Source organism: Callionymus lyra, chromosome 3 (genome assembly GCF_982586985.1).
Source record: "Callionymus lyra chromosome 3, fCalLyr1.hap1.1, whole genome shotgun sequence".
NCBI classification, from domain to species: domain Eukaryota; kingdom Metazoa; phylum Chordata; class Actinopteri; order Syngnathiformes; family Callionymidae; genus Callionymus; species Callionymus lyra.
Genome location: NC_141820.1, coordinates 31,434,712 through 31,450,486, shown reverse-complemented (window position 1 = coordinate 31,450,486; position 15,775 = coordinate 31,434,712). Strand labels below are relative to the sequence as shown.

At 36.6% G+C, this 15,775-nt stretch overlaps 2 protein-coding genes across 3 annotated transcripts; both read right to left on the bottom strand.

The window, feature by feature from the left end:
* Positions 1-3,328: 3,328 nt before the first annotated feature.
* LOC148084475 (glutathione S-transferase A-like) lies at positions 3,329-6,176 on the bottom strand. Its single transcript, XM_087787549.1, has 6 exons — positions 5,946-6,176; positions 5,806-5,871; positions 5,625-5,730; positions 4,898-5,010; positions 4,311-4,402; positions 3,329-3,548 (listed from the first exon to the last, which is right to left on the bottom strand). The coding sequence occupies exons 1-6, from the start codon at positions 6,111-6,113 to the stop codon at positions 3,419-3,421; spliced, it is 675 nt and encodes a 224-aa protein (XP_087643675.1). The 5' UTR covers positions 6,114-6,176; the 3' UTR covers positions 3,329-3,418.
* Positions 6,177-9,410: 3,234 nt separating this feature from the next.
* Positions 9,411-15,146, bottom strand: LOC148084474 (glutathione S-transferase A-like). 2 transcript variants are annotated; one of them, XM_087787548.1, is made up of 6 exons: positions 14,883-15,146; positions 13,820-13,885; positions 13,642-13,747; positions 12,471-12,589; positions 10,985-11,067; positions 9,411-9,764 (listed from the first exon to the last, which is right to left on the bottom strand). In XM_087787548.1, the coding sequence occupies exons 1-6, from the start codon at positions 15,048-15,050 to the stop codon at positions 9,635-9,637; spliced, it is 672 nt and encodes a 223-aa protein (XP_087643674.1). In that variant the 5' UTR covers positions 15,051-15,146; the 3' UTR covers positions 9,411-9,634. The 2 variants fall into 2 exon arrangements, with proteins under 2 accessions (XP_087643674.1, XP_087643672.1); XM_087787546.1 differs by having other exon boundaries at positions 12,465-12,589; positions 14,883-15,145.
* Between the last annotated feature and the right edge of the window lie 629 nt (positions 15,147-15,775).

Genomic DNA, 15,775 nt, shown 5'->3' with positions numbered 1-15,775 from the left:
AATGTTGCTGAATGAAACTGTCAGTAGTTTATACTGTATAATGAAGCAAAAATGTTAATTTTACTCAAACAGTAGTATATGTATAAGTAGTAAAATCAGAGCAACTGATAATTTTGCAGTTGTCTCTTAATTTTTTCCAGAGCCGTATATATATATACAGGTATATATATATATATATATATATATATATATATATTCAGACATGTACATACATGAATGAAAAAACATTTGTTATGTTGTTTCTCAAGACGCTAGTGTAGACGCTCTTGAATTTACATCACAGTTACCAGCATTCAGATTACCTTTGAGCTTGAATCCTTACTGCCATTGTTTATGTTATAATTTCAGAAAATCTGTTGATGTTTTTCTTCTAACCTGAACCTGAACTAGTTATCTGCACACAGTGAACATTATCACTAGACTTTTATAATTTTTCAATTTGTCAATGATCTACGTATATCAGGGTTGCTCACACCTTTTCTGCTAATAAAATAGATCTCACGTTTTTGAAAAGTAAAAATCAACAAATAGATCAAATCAATGTACTTTTACATAATTTATTCAGCTGTTCTATGTAGAAACCGCTAGTAAGAAATTGCATTTGTGAGGATTGATGACCTCCCCTGTCAGAGGTCGATATCAAGTTAGTAAGTCATTCATATTTGTAAAGCGCCTTTCACAGTTCTTTTTCAATAAATGCTAGATTTTAACCTCTTGGGATGCGGCCTGTACATAATATAATTTTCTTTTAGCAACATTAAACCTTCACTATAAATGTTGAACTATTTACTATTTATAACATTTAGAGACACTTCCCGCACAATGTTAAAGTGACCTTTATTTGAGTGGACTGATGGAAATGTCAATGAGGGAGGGGAGAATGGAACCCACTGTCCTCCCTACCCGCTTTATTTTTTTTAACTTTACAGCTTGTGAGCAACTGTACATGTTCAACAACTTGCATAATAAAACCATGTCCCTAAGGTCCTGCACATTGTATTAATTGTGGCAATAAAACTAGTAACAAAAGTTATTACATGACACAAACAAGGACCTACATTTTTCTTATTTATTTCACAATAAAATAAACTGCATGAAGGCGCCTTTGACATTGCTTTTTCCGAGCCAAACAGGGCTTGGAAAATTAGGTCATGTTTCGTGGTTTTTGTTTCAAATAATTCAAAGTGAAAAATAAATTCTGGTTTTTGATTTGCATGTGTTTACTTAGCACAACAGATGGCAGTAGCGAGCTTAAGTGAATGAAGTACCAATGACGCAACCTTTTGGTTTAGCAACAGGGACCAAGTCCTTTTGTTTCAGGAGTCATCATTAGGCCATCACTACTTGTAGTACAGTAACTTTGGCATACTGTAGATCAGGGGCCTCCAACTCAGGGGGGCTGTCAGAGGCACATTTTATTAGGCTGCACATTTCAGAAAACATTAGTGTTGTGTCACTGAATTCATGTTCATTTATATTATTCACAGAAAATGCTCAGGGATCATTTTAAAGAAAAATGTTTCAAGCAACTCAAAAAGCTTAAAAGCTTTAAAAAATATTAACATTTGACTATATTTATTCCTGAACCATCTGACAAACATGTTTTCCTTTGCACAGGATAAACCCATAAATTGCCCTTGGATTTATTTTCTTTCAAGTTTGGTTCTTATGGTTGTAATACCTGCAATCACAAGCAATGAGCACAGCTGCTGCTGTGTAAAAACATTCAGGCAGCAATTTTAAATATTTAAGAGTTCTACGTCATCTGTTAATCATCAAGGCTCATCCTAGCAGCTGTCAAAGCTCAATGAACTCCCTGCCTAGCTTTGTGCCAGGTGGGACTGGCATTGAAAAGCACTGGGTCGTCCACTCAAGGAGTGGGTGATCCTTCATACTCTGGAGAACACTTGCTGTATTGTGAAGAATAGTCCTCACCTAGTGGTACATACACTCTTACACTTTGTATTAACCAATAGCCAAACTTGATTAGAGGAATGGGAACTAGTATTTGAGTCGCTGGACTCGGTGGAGGAGGTGGGAGAGAGGAGGACACTCTCCAGACTATCCTCCATCAGGGACAACGCTCTTCACCCACTGCACCTGACCGTGGAGGAGCTGGCCAGCTCCTTCAGTGGCAGGCTCAGGCACCCCCAGTGTAGGACGGAGCGTTATAGAAGGTCCTTCATCCCAACTGGTGTCAGGATATTTAACTCTCTACTTTAAATATCCTGATGCTAATCCGTAGTGTGTTTTTCTTCTTGTGTGTTTTTTTTTTTTTCCCGTTTTTATTTCTATTTTATTTTATTTTTATTCTATTTTATTTTGTTAATAGTGTTAAATTTCTAATTTTGTAAATAATTGTATATTCTTAAGATCGTTTTTATTTTATATTATCTCTTTTTCCTTGCACTTTATTTTTTTAAACTGCGCTGTTGTGAAAGTGTTTCCCTTCTGGGGATGAATAAAGCTTTTCTATTCTATTCTATTCAGGTTACCCATCTTAACCAGGTTCTGTACAAAGCGTTTTTTTTTTTTTTCTTTTTTCCTTGAGTGATTTTACCCAATATCATCGATACTCCTAGGACTACGAGAATAAAAAGGTTTTATTTTTTTTACTATAGTTAAAGTAGATTATAATGTAAACGGTCTTAAATTACTTAAAAGAAAATAGTCTTCACTTTCTCCACCCCTTTTCTTAGATTATCCTAATGGTAATCTAGTCTTTAATAATTTAGGAAAATGATGTCTGAACAGTTTATTTTCGTGGGTTAACAAGAAGGATCTGTCTCGCCTGCAGTTATTACAAAACTCAGCGAGAATTCTGACCTGCTCTAGTAGAAGAACTCACATTTCTCTGATCCTTAAAACTCTTCACTGGCTGCTAGTTTTTCAGGATCACCTTTAAATTTGTGCTCTTACTTTCAGATCTATTCATGGTCAGGCTCTTTCTTACAGTGATCTGATCCAGCCTTATACCCCAGCTCGGGCTCTGTGGATCAGAATCTACTGATGGTTTCTCGCACACGGAGAGAAATCCTTCCAGGCTGTTGCTCTTAAGCTTTGGAACGATCTTCCTCTCCCTCTGTGTTTGATGGAGTCTACTGACTCGTTCAAGAAACATCTGAAGGCAATTTTTTTTTGTGCAGGCTTTTCCTTGATTTACTTTACCCCTGAGTCTGTCTTATGTGTCTTGACCTTTTAAAGTATATACTTTAACGGTGTATCGTTTGTTTAAGCGCCTTGTGACACTGGTCTAGAAAAGCTCTTTACAAATAATACCAATTTTATGTATGTGTGTAAATACGTCAATTGAAAATCAAAACATGCGTTACGTCTTTATTCCAGTTGAACTTTATTCGTTTTCGTTACAAGGATGGAGTGATAACATACATTTTATGTTTTTCCTCAGAGCACAAGCTCAGAGATTTTTAAGCAGGTCTTGCCCAGGGGTTTCCTTCCAGGTTGGAGGCCAGGTTCCTTCGATGCTCGGGCGGCTTTTCAAGCAATTGTGGTATGCAGCCAACTTCGGGAAACTTTCACAGCATAACCTGCAAAACAGAGAACGTTTTCTTCGTAAGAGGATGTCTTGGATTTTTCGAGTACAAGCTGCCACTTTCCCCCACACGCTTTGAACCCTTTTTTAGTAGCAATAAAACTGTTAGCAGGACGCGCAAGAGCAAGCTCACAGGTGGAACGTCACCGATGAAGAGGAGTTTCCCGAACGAGAGGTGGCGCTAACGCACTGAAAGCTAGATACTAAAAACAGTAATTTTGTGATCTTGCCTCTGAATAAGGAAATACAGATGCTGCACGCAAGCTTGTCATTTATGACTTCTTGGTGAGACATTGGAGACGGCAGCGTAAAGAAATAACTTAACGTCAAAATTCCAGTCAATGTCCATGATTAAAAGAATAATAATCTTACGTTAAATGGTAAACATCCGAGTTTTAGATGTACAGACAAATCATTTTATATTCAGATTCTTTCTGTAGTCTGGTTATTATGCCAAGTTTACCAGGAGTTGCTAAATAAAAAAGGGATGTAGTGTGTATTAATTTCATTTATGAATCAGAATTTACCCAAAATTTCTTAGAATGACCAATTTTATATCTAAAGCAGTATTATTGAAGACTGTAGTCAATCTTATATGGATGTCAAATAACAAATATAACTTGCTTTTTAATGAATACATGAACAAATAAAAGGCTATTACCAAGATAACTTGAGATGAAGCTTTTTGTTAAAAAATAAATAAAGAAATGTCAATTTCTTTTACGGAATACTTCATAGGCGAAGGGAATGTACTTACCCGAAGCGAAAGACGTAGGAAATGGCTGGAAACACAATAACGTCTGCCATTGTGAATTCCTTTCCTGCCACATAAGGTCCACCAGCCTTTTCCTTGAAAGTAGAAGCAATTATTTTTTTACTCAAAATGTTCGAAGATGAATCCACTTCTTCTCATATGCTTTAAAGAGAGTGTTAGGAAAGATCATGTTAGCTTTGATTATACAGTAGCGCACAGGTGTCAAACTGGTCCAGAAAAGGGCAGAGACGGTGCAGGTTTTGGATCCAACCAGTCAAGCACATATAGTTGAACCAATCAGGCATCTGAAGACAGTAATCAGTTAATGGTTAGTCAGGTGTTGACTGTTTAAGTCAACACCTGAGTCGTTAACTCATGTGTGCTTGACTGGTTGGAACCAAAACCTGCACCGTCTCTGCCCTTTTCTGGAACAGTTTGACACCCCTGCGAGTAGAGAGTCCTCTAAAAAGGACATTCAAAATAAAGCCGTCCAAAATATCACCGTTTGTCAAGTAAAAACTGTCCGAAATAATACATTGCAGCGAGAAACATGGTCTTTAAACTGGGTAAATGTTGGTGTAGTCATTTACCAGGTATCCTTCCCACAGCTGCAACTCCGTTTTCAGAGCCTCCCTGTTCCTCTTCACTGCAGAGTCGTGCCTCTCCGCTTCCGGCACCTTCCAGTTGTAGTAGATAACATCAGCTGCAAAGAATCAACAGGTTGTTATCAGCCAATCGGTGGTTACAAGGATGGTCTCAAACTGGAATTTCCTTTTTGGACTAATTATGTTTTTCAAAAAAGAAGAAAAAAAAAACAGGTCTCATGATGTGCAATCATGGGATTCCAAGCGTCTTTGATGGTGAAACTTTGACCTCAGAGGACTTTCTGGCAGTAGAATACGAGGCTCCACAACGGCTCATTAGTGCCCGTGTTTAGAGGAGCGTCAGTCATGTGGGAATGTTTCTCTGCCAGAATCCTGCTGAGGCTGTTGACTAGACCCATCAATTCTCAGGTGAATCCATGCACGTGAATATTACGTCATTAGAATTGTTGTCGTTTCATAAATCAATAATCCATTTTTTTTCTTTACAATTTAAAATAAGGGTAGCAGAGATCAACTTTAGAAGATAACTAATGAAACTTTTTTGCAGAAAGTACAAAGCTTTATTTTTTAAATCCCTTCTAATGTCATGTGGGAAGGCTGTATCTGACTTGTTAAAACTTGCAGCAGTTTCCTTAAATTTGAGGCCTTCTTAACTAGTTTGCAAAACCATCTATAGTTCATAGAATTACATTTTTTCGTTTTAGGAACATACCCATCTTCTGGCTGAGTGTCAGTCCCTCAAACATGCGTTGGTACATCATGGCCTGCCCAGCAGGACAGTCTGGGATCAGCTTGTTACCCTGACTCTTGAACTGGTTCTGAGTAAAAACAAGCACAAGGGGATGTTAGGAGCAATGTTTGCAGTGAAAAACTTCTGACACAATGCGTCTCACCTCCAGGTAAAGGCAGGCACCCATAGACTCGTTCAGAATGGAGTTTCCATGTTTGAAAGAAGGAAGCTGTCAAAAACCTTCCGTCAGTTGGTTCGTTTTCTAGATTACAAGCAGCACATACGGCCCCACCTGACACTCACCTGACCTCTCGGGTTCATCGCCATTACTTCTGCACATTTGTGCTCCATTTTCTCAAAGGAGAGCAGCTTTTGGTTGTAGCCCTTCAAGTCCTTCTCCTCCAGCACGATCTGGATCCTCCAGCATGGAGGAGAGCCGGAGCCCCACAGGAGAGTCATTTCCTTGGCCATGTTTGCAGAGACAGAGACGACAACAGCTGCAGGAAGGGAAGAGTGAGGTCAGGTGAGGAATGTGTGACGCTTCTGGTTTTATAACCACTGGACCTCCCATACTTTGGATTGGTGGGGATAAGCCCCGCCCATTTCTCTAGTGTCAGAGCAGATCATTGGGTGTACCATGCACACCGGTCACTCCCTCGTCTCAGTCAATGATATCATCTTGTATTGCTATTGGACGAGAAATGTAGCTGTCAGTCCTGTTTAAAAAAAATAAAATAAAATGAGATCAGATCATTTTATGATCTATTGATAAAGAATTGATTTATGCTTTAAGTCAAAAAACTTTGCACCATCAAAAAGAAAAAAAAAACAATAACACTTGAAGACCATACTCTTAGGCAATACATTTTAAATTGTTTTATCACATACACATTAAAAATAACTTGCATTTAAAACGCAGTGAAACTTTCAAAGGGGAATAAAGAGAAAATATTTGTAAATGAATAGGAACATTTTCACAAAAAAAGCTAAATGGCCGACACACAAGAAGCCAAATTGTCAAGTAAATATGAATTTGCAAACGATACAAATATTACCAACTATCAATAGCAAAAATGCTATTACAATCCAATGTGACTAAATGTATTGAACGGTTGATAATAACATTTTCTTTTGTCGTAATCATCCAGAAATTAATCATCATAATTATAGTGACAGTGTTCTCCTCCCAACTTGAACCTGTTGTCAGTGCAGTTTTCCCATCAACCATTAAAACATGAAAAGCACAAATTGTAAGAATTTATGCAAAGTCATGCATGCAAAGCAACTCAGGAACTTTGCAAACCAGATACATCACAGTATCAACAGTCAAATATAACCTCTGTGCAAAGAAGCCATTTCCAATTATTTTATTTTATAGAAAAAAAAACAATAACAAAAAATATGCCAATCACGTATTAATCAGCCATTCATTAAAAATATACTTTATATAATATTACTTTTCTAAATTTGATCTCTACATTCACTAAAACTCTTATTTCAAAGTTTTTTTTTGTGAAGTTTTAAGGAATATTTAAAATACTTATATTCAGAGTTAATACAATAATATGTAAACTTGATCAAAACAAGTGTCTTGACGTGTCAAGAGGCTCATTTCACTTCAGATTAAATCCTGTCTTTTTGTAAATTAAATCACCGTTTGTACAGAATTAACCACTCCGAAATAAATAGTGTTAATTTGTATTTCTGTGTGGACAGGTAAAAATGGACCACACCCACTAGTTCTGGTTTAAGTAATTAGTTGCAGCCAAGATATATAATTTTGTTTCTTCTCTTTATCAGCCTCTTAATTCCTGCCAAATATACCAATGAATGCTTTTTGCTTTAATAATGTAAAAAATATTGCTGGGTTTTTCTATTATATTGCCAAGGTTTTCCAAACTGTCATCTCACAATGACTTAGCATTTTTTTTTTACACGTTCACCAACCAAGGAGGAAAACCAGCTTGTCCACTTGTTATTACTGATGCTGAACATCTATCAAAGATCAAAATGAATAAATCACTGTCTTCTGAAATTTAAGGCACACAAGTTGCTCAAGTCAGCGCTTGTGCCTGCAGCTGTTAAGGTTAAATAAAACAATTTTATTACAAATGTCATTTTGCCAGATGAGCATGTCTCACCCTGTCACATATTTAGGCATGGCATTGTATATCGGCAAAAGATAGATCAGTTTTGGTTAATGAATAACCTTTATCACTGTCACCTGTCCTCTGATTTGAATTGGTCTGCTCACCTACATGTTGTTAGTTCTGTCATCAACAGCTAACCTTAAAGCTGATTTGTTTCACTTTTTAAAAACTTTTCACTTAAAACTCTTCACCGGCTTCCAGTTTCTTTCAGGATCAACTTTAAAATTCTGGTTCTTACTTTCAGATCTATTCATGGTCAGTCTCCTCCTTACTTCAGTGATCTGATCCAGACTTACACCCCAGCTCGGGCTCTGAGGTCTGTAGATCAGAATCTACTGATGGTTCCTGAACACGGTTCAGGACCAGAGGAGAGAAATCCTTCCAGGCTGTTGCTCCTAAGCTTTGGAACGATCTTCCTCTCCCTCTGAGTTTGATGGATCTACTGACTCCTTCAAGAAACATCTTTAGACACTTTAATCTGTGCAGACTTTTCCTTGATTTTCTGAGACATCTGTGTTTGGCTCGGTGCGGTCTTGACCTTTTAGAATATATTTTATGGAGTGCTATTTTGATTGTTTAAGCGCTTTGTGACACTGGTCAAGAAAAGCCCTCTACAAATATTAATGACTGACTTACTTACTTAACTAAGGGATGTGCCTTCATTCTTATCTGTATTTGTTTTTGGGGCAGATACCTTTATGCCGTCTCATTGCCAAAAGAGAAACCGGTTCTTAACTGCGTAGCAAAAATAAAGCTTACTGATAATATTGAACAGTAAGATTGTTTGAAATCAAACCAATCATAACAGACAACAATGTAAAAAATGTAGAAATGTAACATATTGTGAATTTTGTACTTTTGTTTTGAAATGACTTTGAACATGAACTAGCAAGGCCTTAATATAGCTGGAAATTAAACAAATACATGATTGTAGAAATAAAATACAAAATAATTAAAAAATACAAAATAATGTTAAAAGGAAATATCTTGTCAAGAAATCCAAAATGATACTTGAAGACCATACTCTTATGGGAAAAAAAATAGGCAATACATTTTAAATTGTTTTATCACATACACATTAAAAATAACCTGCATTTAAAACGCATTGAAACTTTCAAAGGGGAATAAAGAGAAAATATTACTAAATGAATAGGACATTTTTTTTTTACAAAAAAGCTAAATGGCCGACACACAAGAAGCCAAATTGTCAAGTAAATATGAATTTGCAAACGATATGATCCAATGTGACTAAATGTATAGAACGGTTGATAATAATATTTTCTTTTGTTGTCATCAACCAGAAATGAATCATCATAATTATAGTGACAGTGATCTCCTCCCAACTTGAACCTGTTGTCAGTGCAGTTTTCCCATCAACCATTAGTACATGAAAAGCAAAAATTGGAAGAATTTATGCAAAGTCATGCATGCAAAGCAACTCAGGAACTTTGCAAACCAGATACATCACAACAGGCAAATATAACCTCTGTGCAGAGAAGCCATTCCAATTATTTTATCAGGTACCCGCATCAAAGAACACGCCCATTCACTTTGGAGGCCGTTTCAAAGGCCTGTGATTTTGCAATGTCACTGTGTTTAAATAAAGACTCAGACAAACTTTTTTTTCCCCCCGACTGTTTTATTTCATTATCAGTTGCTGGAGTCTATCGCAGCAGAAAAGCTTCCTGTCGTTAGACACACAGGAACAAACTATTTCCACTAAATCAGGTTCATCTGAAAGTACTTTTGAAGAGAAATCTTCTTAGATGGTTATTTATCAAGTATATTCAATTGAAGCTTGTGATTAACAGGAAATGGTGGATGTGACTTTTAATCCAGACTTCAGATGTCTGTCAGTGTGCTGTGTCCAGGCATCTCCAGCCAGAGAGGAGGCCAGCTGACCTTGATACTGGGGCGCTCCTTCAGCTCAGAGTAATACTCGGACAGTTTAGGGTAACGCTCTGGAATAAGCCTACAGAAAAAGAAAAAAAGATTTATAATCAATTCCTTCATACAATATTTGCTTCTAACAATTGTACAAAGACAGTGCAAATATTTATTAATATTTGTAACTCTTCTTTTTAGACAGAATATTTCTATAATATATCCACCCTCATCTGAATGAGCGCATAAGGCAGGTTGTTAAATTCAGGTTTTTCCGAATACTTTATTTTGCTCTACAGTCAACAAAACTAAACATAACAAGAATTTCAGGAACATCACAGTATTTGTCATTGAACACAATTCAGAATCAAAAGTAATCTATGAACAGAACAGCCTCCAATACTAGGATGGTGAATCATTGATAAGAATAAGTCAAATATAGTATGTTTTAACAAGTAAATAAATGTAAATAAAAAACACTACCACAAATGGGCAAAGGAGAAAAATTAATTACATTGCCTACATGGTTGATGAACAACTAAAAAGAACATGCAACATAATAATGATGAGCTCAGGTAAGAGAAATAAATACACCTTTTAGGCTTTTAAGAGCAGAAATATGAAAGATTGATTGGACGTTACAGACGAGCACTGTGGGTATTTGCATTTTTCCATGTGTCTTTTGGGACGAGAAAAGTGAGCCTCTTGATGGACATGAGAAGAAAATGAGCTAAATTTGAATTTTTGCAAACTAACCCTTTAACAAAACAATAAAAAAAAAGAAAAGGTTTTGTTGCGTCAGTTTCTGGTTTTATCTTCCCAGTAAGTTGGAAGACTTTGTTTTTCCCCATCCAGTCATAGCACTAAGCCGTAAACACAGAGTCTGGTCCTGCTCCAGGTTTCTGCCTTCAAAAAGTTTTTCCTCGCCATTGTCACACTGCAATACACTCATTGTTGATTGATGGGAGTCGTTTTTCTTTTCTCTAAAATAGTCTTAAATAAACTCTGAAATGTCTTGAGATAACCTTCGTTATAATTTGACACTTTAAATATAATTGAATTGTTTGTGACACAGGTTGATTCTGCATCTCTTTTCTATGATTTTTATTCATAGATAGTTTAAAAAAAAAAATAGGATAGGATAGGATTTGTAGACTTCATGTTTAAAGAATGTATTCTGGTGTTTGCACGGACTGGATCAAGGATGTGACCTTCAGAAAGGGTTACTGTTTGGCCAGTGTCAGGTATAAATATCTCCACCTACTAAAGTATAATAAGATGAGTGTTCACATTAAAGTATCTACTTACCCAAATCTGAAGAGACTGGCAACAGTTGGGAACACAATGACATCAGCCAGTGAGAAGCTGCCTCCTGCCAGGTAAGGGCCAACCTGCAACATAGACCCAGTTACGACAGCAAAGGTCAACTTGGTTGGCGCTCTAGTGTGACCTGAAACCAGTGGGTAAATATTTAAACAAGGTCTGGTCGTCGTACTTCCTTTACCTTTGTGTTTATGTAATCGTCTCTCCTGAGTGCACCATTTGATATGAATCATAAAACATTGAAAAAAACGTTGTCCTTCAACCGTTGTTTTATTGGACAGATAATACACTTGGTATCTCGGGTTTTTAGTTGATAGGTCAACAGCTTTATTTTAATTGAACTCTAACAGATAAACAGGAAAGATACACAAACGGTTCACTCATTTTGTAAAAACATATTCACGTAGAATTGTTACGGTCAAAAATGGAAAATTTACCACCTTGCAGTTCCACTTTACTAACGCTAGGAGGACAATATTTAAACTTGTACAGAATTGGTCATCAACCTTTTCCAACTCAGGGCCCACTTTTAAGTCTCAAAAACCTTTTTCGGCCCACTTCCGACCCCATAAGTGCGAAGGCATTATAATGCTTCATGTCCTTGTCACATGTATAATACTCAAAGGAAAAGCATGTAATAAAAATAATATTTGAAAATGTTTAATATCCTTTTAAACTTAACATTTTTCAATTAACAGTTTTAACACTTAAAACATTATTATGTGTATTTTTATTTTTTATATCATTACATCCAACAAAAAACTGATACTATTTTGGAAACGATTTTGTGGCACACTTGCAATACCTTCGAGGCCCACTAGGGGGCTGCGGCCTACAGGTTGGGAATCACTGTTGTACAGATTCGGCCTTAATTATTAGCAGGGCCGGGTCTAGGCAGGGGCAAGAAATAAATGTTGTGCCCCCTCAAACTTACATGTAAGTAAGTAAGTAACAGCACAATGCCCCATCAAGATTTGTGGCTGCCCCCTCATACATGCCTGTCTAGACCCGGCCCTGATTATCAGTATGTTTATTATTATGACCTTAAATATTTTCCGTTCAGGTTTTCAACTCATAAAGTTCCATAGAATCTTGAGTCATAGCTCCACTCAAGGGACGTTAGGAGCCGTTAAAAATGTTTCCATTAATAGTCAGCGGACTTCCGTCAGGTTCCCAGCCAAGTTTCTGCTGAGTCCCAAACATTCGGAGTAACACCCCCACTTCTCTTGGGATTATTATGTAAACCCCAACTCAAATTGAGCACATAATACAAAAATCTCACCGGAATTCTAATCTTTTATTGGACGGAATAGGAAACAGATTGTGGACCTTCAACATTTATGTCTAACTTTCTATAACACACAGTAAATGGAATTACATTCAATACATCCAAGTTGTTTCAAGTAAACTGCTCTCATATCAGCATCGGGAACTGTGTATGAAAATCCAATGCCTTAACATTTACCTCAACCTTCTGGAGGTAACCCTCCCAGAGCTTCATCTCAGAGACCAGAGCTTCTTTGTTTCTCTGCAGGGCTGAGTCATGGCGCTCTTCCTCTGGGACATACCACTCATAGTAGATGACATCATCTAGAATAAAAAGCTGTTGATGAGGATGTAGAAACAGTTTCTTTCCTTAACAACATTCACACATGATTCATAACTAAACAGTAACTGAGTTACATATAAAATATTATAAATGTATTAAAATAATATTATTAGTTTTAAGACTTTAAGTGGTTGCAAAGTTAAAAAAAAGGTTGAGAACAAGTGAGCTACCGTCCCACAGTTTTAAATAGTCCACCGTAACGCTTACTACTGCACAGTCAGTTTCTTTATTGACATTACAGACAACAGATAAAATCAACCCGGGTTCAAAGTTTCAAACATGCAAGTTCTCACACACTTTTGATGTGATTTGTTGGTCATTTTTGGGACAAATTAACTGGGTCTCATAACCTTTACATTACCACCCTGTAAACAGAGTTGTATTTCAGATGACAAATAAAATAACTTCAACTTCGAATATCAAGCTCAGGACATTTTACTGACCTGAAAACGTTTAATATTGGCAAATTAAAAATGGATAGGTGAATTTACTGTAAATCACCAAGAATAGTGTTATACCATATTTACAATTTGGAGCTGATATTAATACATACAATCACAATGAGAATTATTTTCATTGCCAGTGTCAGTGAACGGTTCCATTTGTTTCGACACAATTATGCAACATTTAACATGGAAGAAATGTTATATTTATCATTAATAAATTATATATATATATATATATATATATATATAAAAATTGAAAAGTGTGGACGGTATATAATCTTAAATATAAAACAAAGATAAATAGTGCAAAATTAAAATTATTCAACAAATGGCTGTGTTTCTCTGTATATTTTTATTTTGTATTTATTGTGCCTCCATGACTGAAGTGACTGTCAAGGGAGGCTTATCTGAAACCGGAGCAGGTGTCACAGGTTGACACTGTGTTGCCACTCCCTGCCAACGCCAGGATCTTGTTTTCACTCCATGTTTTTGTATTTAAATTATTTAAAGGAAAGAAATGAGTGCAAAGAAATTGTACATGGCACCAGTTTCACTGTGAATTCAATGACTTAATGAGTCCATCTTACTGAGTTTGTCGTTAAATGTGAGGCCCTCAAACATGCGCTGGTACATCATGGCTTGTTCTGCTGCGCCGTCTGGGATCAGCTTGTTGCCCTGGGACTTAAACTGGCTCTGGAAGCAGATAAACAACAAAAAAAAAAAGTTGTGTCAACCGTTTACCGGCGCTTTGCTCTGGAGACTCACCTCCAGGTAGAAGCAGGCACCAACGGACTCGTTGACGATGTTGTCCCCGTGCTTGAAGGAAGGCACCTGGGATATGAGGAGAAGATGGCAACACGTTAGATATCTCGCTGTGCGCCGAAACCTGCGCTTTGCCAATTAGCAGCATGTTGACGTGCGTCATATGGAACATCGAGGGAACACGAGTCAGTGAAAAAGTAATAGCTTAATGCAGCAAAGTTTCAGAAAATGACAAGTAAGATTTTAGTCACATGAAAGACTCGTGGGATTAAAAAAAAAAAAAGGCCTTTTTAAATGTTTATGTAAACCTTAAGCAACAGCTATACCATCATAAACCTGCCATCTTTCATGCCATCGACGCCATATGGGTATGAGATGATTAAAATAAGATTTAATTGATTCGTTTATTGATTTAATTGAGATTTCTCTAAAAGTCTACTTTGAAATGTTGTGATATTTTGTCCATATCTTTAAGAAGATATCCAAAGGCATTCATTTATTGTTACTTGGGATGATTATTTATTCATCACGTCTTAAACTTTCCATTTAAATGGATACATATTCATTGAGTAAAAAAAACTTTGATTTTTGTTTTATACTAATAATAAATAAACAACAACAAAAATTTCACAAACATCCATTTTTGACAAGAATGACAAGATTCTCGACCAAAAGAAAAGCAAAAACAACTTAAAAGTATCATTTTATAAGACTGATATAGCGTGATAAACCTGTGATCTTTGACAATTTCACACGACTAAGATGATTTAAATAAAATAAAAGTTATAAATGTAGGTTTCTTACAAAAAAAATGTAAAGAAAGTCAAGGTTTCAGTGAGTACAGTTTCCCGGTTAAAAATAACACCTGTCGTTTAAACAGGCGCTGGTGCGTTCAGGGACTTTAGAGGTGCGTCTCTGTGACCACGTGTGAATGAGAAAAAAAGGACATCCACCACGAAAGCATACGTTGGTTACGATTTCTGTTCACATCTTTTATTCGAAGTGGAAATGCGTTTTAAAAATGAAGTCGAGCGGTTTTGTGTTCACCATTTATGCGGGTCCTTACCTGACCTCTCGGGTTCATCGCCATGACTTCTGCACCTTTGTGCTCCATGTTCTCAAAGGAGAGCAGCTTCTGGTTGTAACCCTGGAAGTTCTTCTCCTCCAGCACGATCATCACCCTCCAGCAGGGAGGAGAGCCGGAGCCCCACAGCAGAGTCATGTCCTGGGCCATGTTTGGATTTTTTTTTATTATTATTTATTTCGGTGGACACCAGGCTGTGCAGGACTCAATAGATTCAATGGAGGATCAGGCGCAAACTGGTCTGTGGCTCCAGCTCTCATGCTATTATAATGCCTCACACGTTGCCTCACACGTTGGGAATCAGCTGACTAAATAAACATGAATTAAACAAATAAAAAAGTTTAATCTACTCCAGTAGCTTGAGAGTGTGTTGATGACACACCAACCTGAGCAAATGACACATTCTCAAATTAAAAATATTTTACTGTTTGACAGTGATTTAATGACTTTTTCACTGATTTAAAAACTGTTATTTAACACCCCTCTTTGCTCAAAGTGGTTCAATCCACTTAAGCCCCTCCCACCTGTCCCATTTGGGGCTCTGAACTTGTGCGCTTGAAGTTCAAGTACCTAGAGTAAACTAGGGTTAAGTAAGGGTTAGGTAAGTTCCGATTTCTCCACCTACAGCGATGTCAAAATCTCCTTATAACATCAATCTATTATCAGGGGTTGGCAACTGAATTTACTAGGGGCCACTTTATATACTATGTCCGACTCTCGTTATAAGCAGCAGTCAAGCCAATATAACTTGACTTTTTTTGAAGAATAAATAAAATGAAATTCTTAAATAAGATTTATTCGTATTCTGATTGTATTTATTAGAATATTATAATGGGTAAAATACATATTTCAAACTTTTTTCTTTTTTTTTTTAT

Coding starts and splice junctions, on each gene's coding strand:
- LOC148084475 (XM_087787549.1), bottom strand. CDS start 6,113: ATGGCCAAGGAAATGACTCTCCTGTGGGGCTCCGGCTCTCCTCCATGC. Junction 5,872..5,945: donor CGATGAACCCGAGAGGTCAG/GTGAGTGTCAGG, acceptor GGTTTTTGACAG/CTTCCTTCTTTCAAACATGG. Junction 4,403..4,897: donor AGCTGTGGGAAGGATACCTG/GTAAATGACTAC, acceptor TCTACTTTCAAG/GAAAAGGCTGGTGGACCTTA.
- LOC148084474 (XM_087787546.1), bottom strand. CDS start 15,050: ATGGCCCAGGACATGACTCTGCTGTGGGGCTCCGGCTCTCCTCCCTGC. Junction 12,590..13,641: donor CACATTTAACGACAAACTCA/GTAAGATGGACT, acceptor TTTTTATTCTAG/ATGATGTCATCTACTATGAG. Junction 9,765..10,984: donor GCCAGTCTCTTCAGATTTGG/GTAAGTAGATAC, acceptor CTTTTTCTGTAG/GCTTATTCCAGAGCGTTACC.